Here is a 1974-nt window from a genome sequence, read left to right on the forward strand (position 1 = left end):
TGTGAGCTCGCGTGGGGGCCGGTGCAGGGCCCCTGCAGAGACGGGGAGGCCCACACCCGCGGCCAGCCGCTGGGCCTTTGAGGGGAGCCCAGGGCAGCCTCGAGCCCACAGCAGGACCCGAGCCACGGGGGGCTGAGTGGTGGGCTCTGTCACACAGGAAGGGGCAGGGACGGCTGTCACAGGCTGTGACTCCATGACCAGACAGCAAGGAGCAGTCCCACCGGCGGAGGCGGAGTGTCTTGTGTTGTTTGGGAGGCGGTGCGGCCGGCGGGTCCTCGGCCCCTCTGCTCACACGGGGGACAGGTCCATGCGGTGGGCAGACTGGCTGCTCTTGTCCCAAGGGCCGAGCTTGGTGGAGGCTGTGCCCGGCCGGGTCCCGTTCACCTGCAAACCACGCAGGGCGGGTGAGGACTCACCAAGTCGAGAGGGCGGAGCCTCGGGCCCGGAAGTCGGGGAGGGTCCTCCCTCGGGGCCCCACTGCTCCCCAGAAACGAGGCTCCTGAACCCCAGAGCGCACCTTCTCCCGCCCGCTCTGCACTGACTTCTGGGTCTGGCGTGCATTCACTCACTCACACATCATTCATTCATCTACCATTCACTCACTCACGGCCACGTGCTCCCCCCTGCACCATCCATCCATCCATCCATCCATCCATTCATTCGTTCATCTCTCATGTGCGCGTTCACTCCCCCTCCGTCTGCTCATTCCACACCGTGACTGGGCTCTGACGGACTACGGGGTCATGGGGACCAAGCCCAGCAGGCCCTGGCCCCACGGATCGCCGTTCCTGTGGGGGGCGGGCAGTGGGCAACAAGCGCACGGTGAGCGAGTGGCAGAGACTGGGGGTCCGTGACACTGAAACGGGCGGGAGCACCCTCGGTGCTGCCTGGGGCCACTTCCCGAGGACGTGACACCAGAGTGGGCCCTGGAGGTCAGCCGGGAGGACACTGCCTGCTCCAGGCTGCCTGGGGGCCCTGCCCGGGGGGCTGGAGGACGGGGGGCGATCGCCACCTCCCGCAGGAGGAGGGCGATGAAGCCCAGGCTGAAGGGGGCTCGTTTGGACTCTGGGCATCAAGCCCCCGTTTCTCGGGCGTGCGCAGGGCGGAGACCGGACTCAGAGGGCCGCTGCGGAAGGCCCACGCGCTGGCGGCCCTGGCGGCTGGGACACCATCGCACACGCGTCTGCGTGTCAGGGGCTCAGTGTGTCCTTCTGTCCCCAAGTCAACGCAAGAAGTGCTGAGCCTGGGGAAGGGCAGGAGCGAGGAACACGTGCTCCTCCAGGACGGGGGGCCGGTCGGGGTGCACCGCCGGCCCCAGGCGCCACGGCCAGCAGGCCCACGCCAGGCCGGACAGGGAGGATGGAGCCTGCCTGCAGGGCACCGACCCTGCGGGGGAGCTGGGCTGGGGTGGGACAGGCGGGGCTGTGGCCTCGGCTCCACCGGGTCCTTGGTACAGCGGTGGCTGTGTGCGGCTAGGCGAAGCCGCGGAGCGACTCGCAGCCAGCTGGCGGGTGGCCCTCCAGGTGACGGTGACAGAGAAGCGCCTGGGCTCGGGGGCTGGTGAGGCGGGACCCGCAGGAAGGCCGCAGATGAGAGGCTGCGGTGCACTCACCGCGTCGGAGCTGGAGGGTTTCGCGTGGGCGTGGCGGCCGGAGCTGCTGCTCAGGGACCAGACCTTGGTTTTGTGCTTGAAGGCGGCTCTCACCTTCGAGTGGAGAAGAGGGTGCGTTAGAGGTGATGCCAGAGGCTGAACGGAGGTCCGTCCCCCTGAAGGTCTCGGGCATCTGCTGACATGGGGCCCCGAAGAGCAGGCGCGGGGGAGGGGCGGGGTCTGGAAACAGGGGACCCGTCACAGTGGCGGGCCCACTTGGCAGGCCCACGCTGTGGCCCCGGCACTGTACAGGGCTACACGGGCGGAGGAGCTGGGTCCGGCAGGGTCTCTGCCGGCCCCTCGCACCCTGGCCGGGGAGATGG

At 69.2% G+C, this 1974-nt stretch overlaps 1 protein-coding gene across 1 annotated transcript in view; it reads right to left on the reverse strand.

Annotated features, from left to right (window-relative positions):
- Positions 1-288: 288 nt before the first annotated feature.
- ADGRD1 (adhesion G protein-coupled receptor D1) overlaps positions 289-1974 on the reverse strand; it is a 122332-nt gene continuing 120646 nt past the window's right edge. Inside the window, exons 26-27 of the mRNA XM_025045495.1 lie at positions 1613-1705; positions 289-384 (exon numbers count right to left, since the gene is read on the reverse strand). Of these exons, the coding sequence (XP_024901263.1) occupies positions 289-384; positions 1613-1705 (189 nt within the window). The remainder of the gene's footprint in view (positions 385-1612; positions 1706-1974) is intronic.

The sequence above is a fragment of the Pteropus alecto genome, unplaced genomic scaffold (genome assembly GCF_000325575.1).
Source record: "Pteropus alecto unplaced genomic scaffold, ASM32557v1 scaffold213, whole genome shotgun sequence".
Lineage (NCBI taxonomy): Eukaryota > Metazoa > Chordata > Mammalia > Chiroptera > Pteropodidae > Pteropus > Pteropus alecto.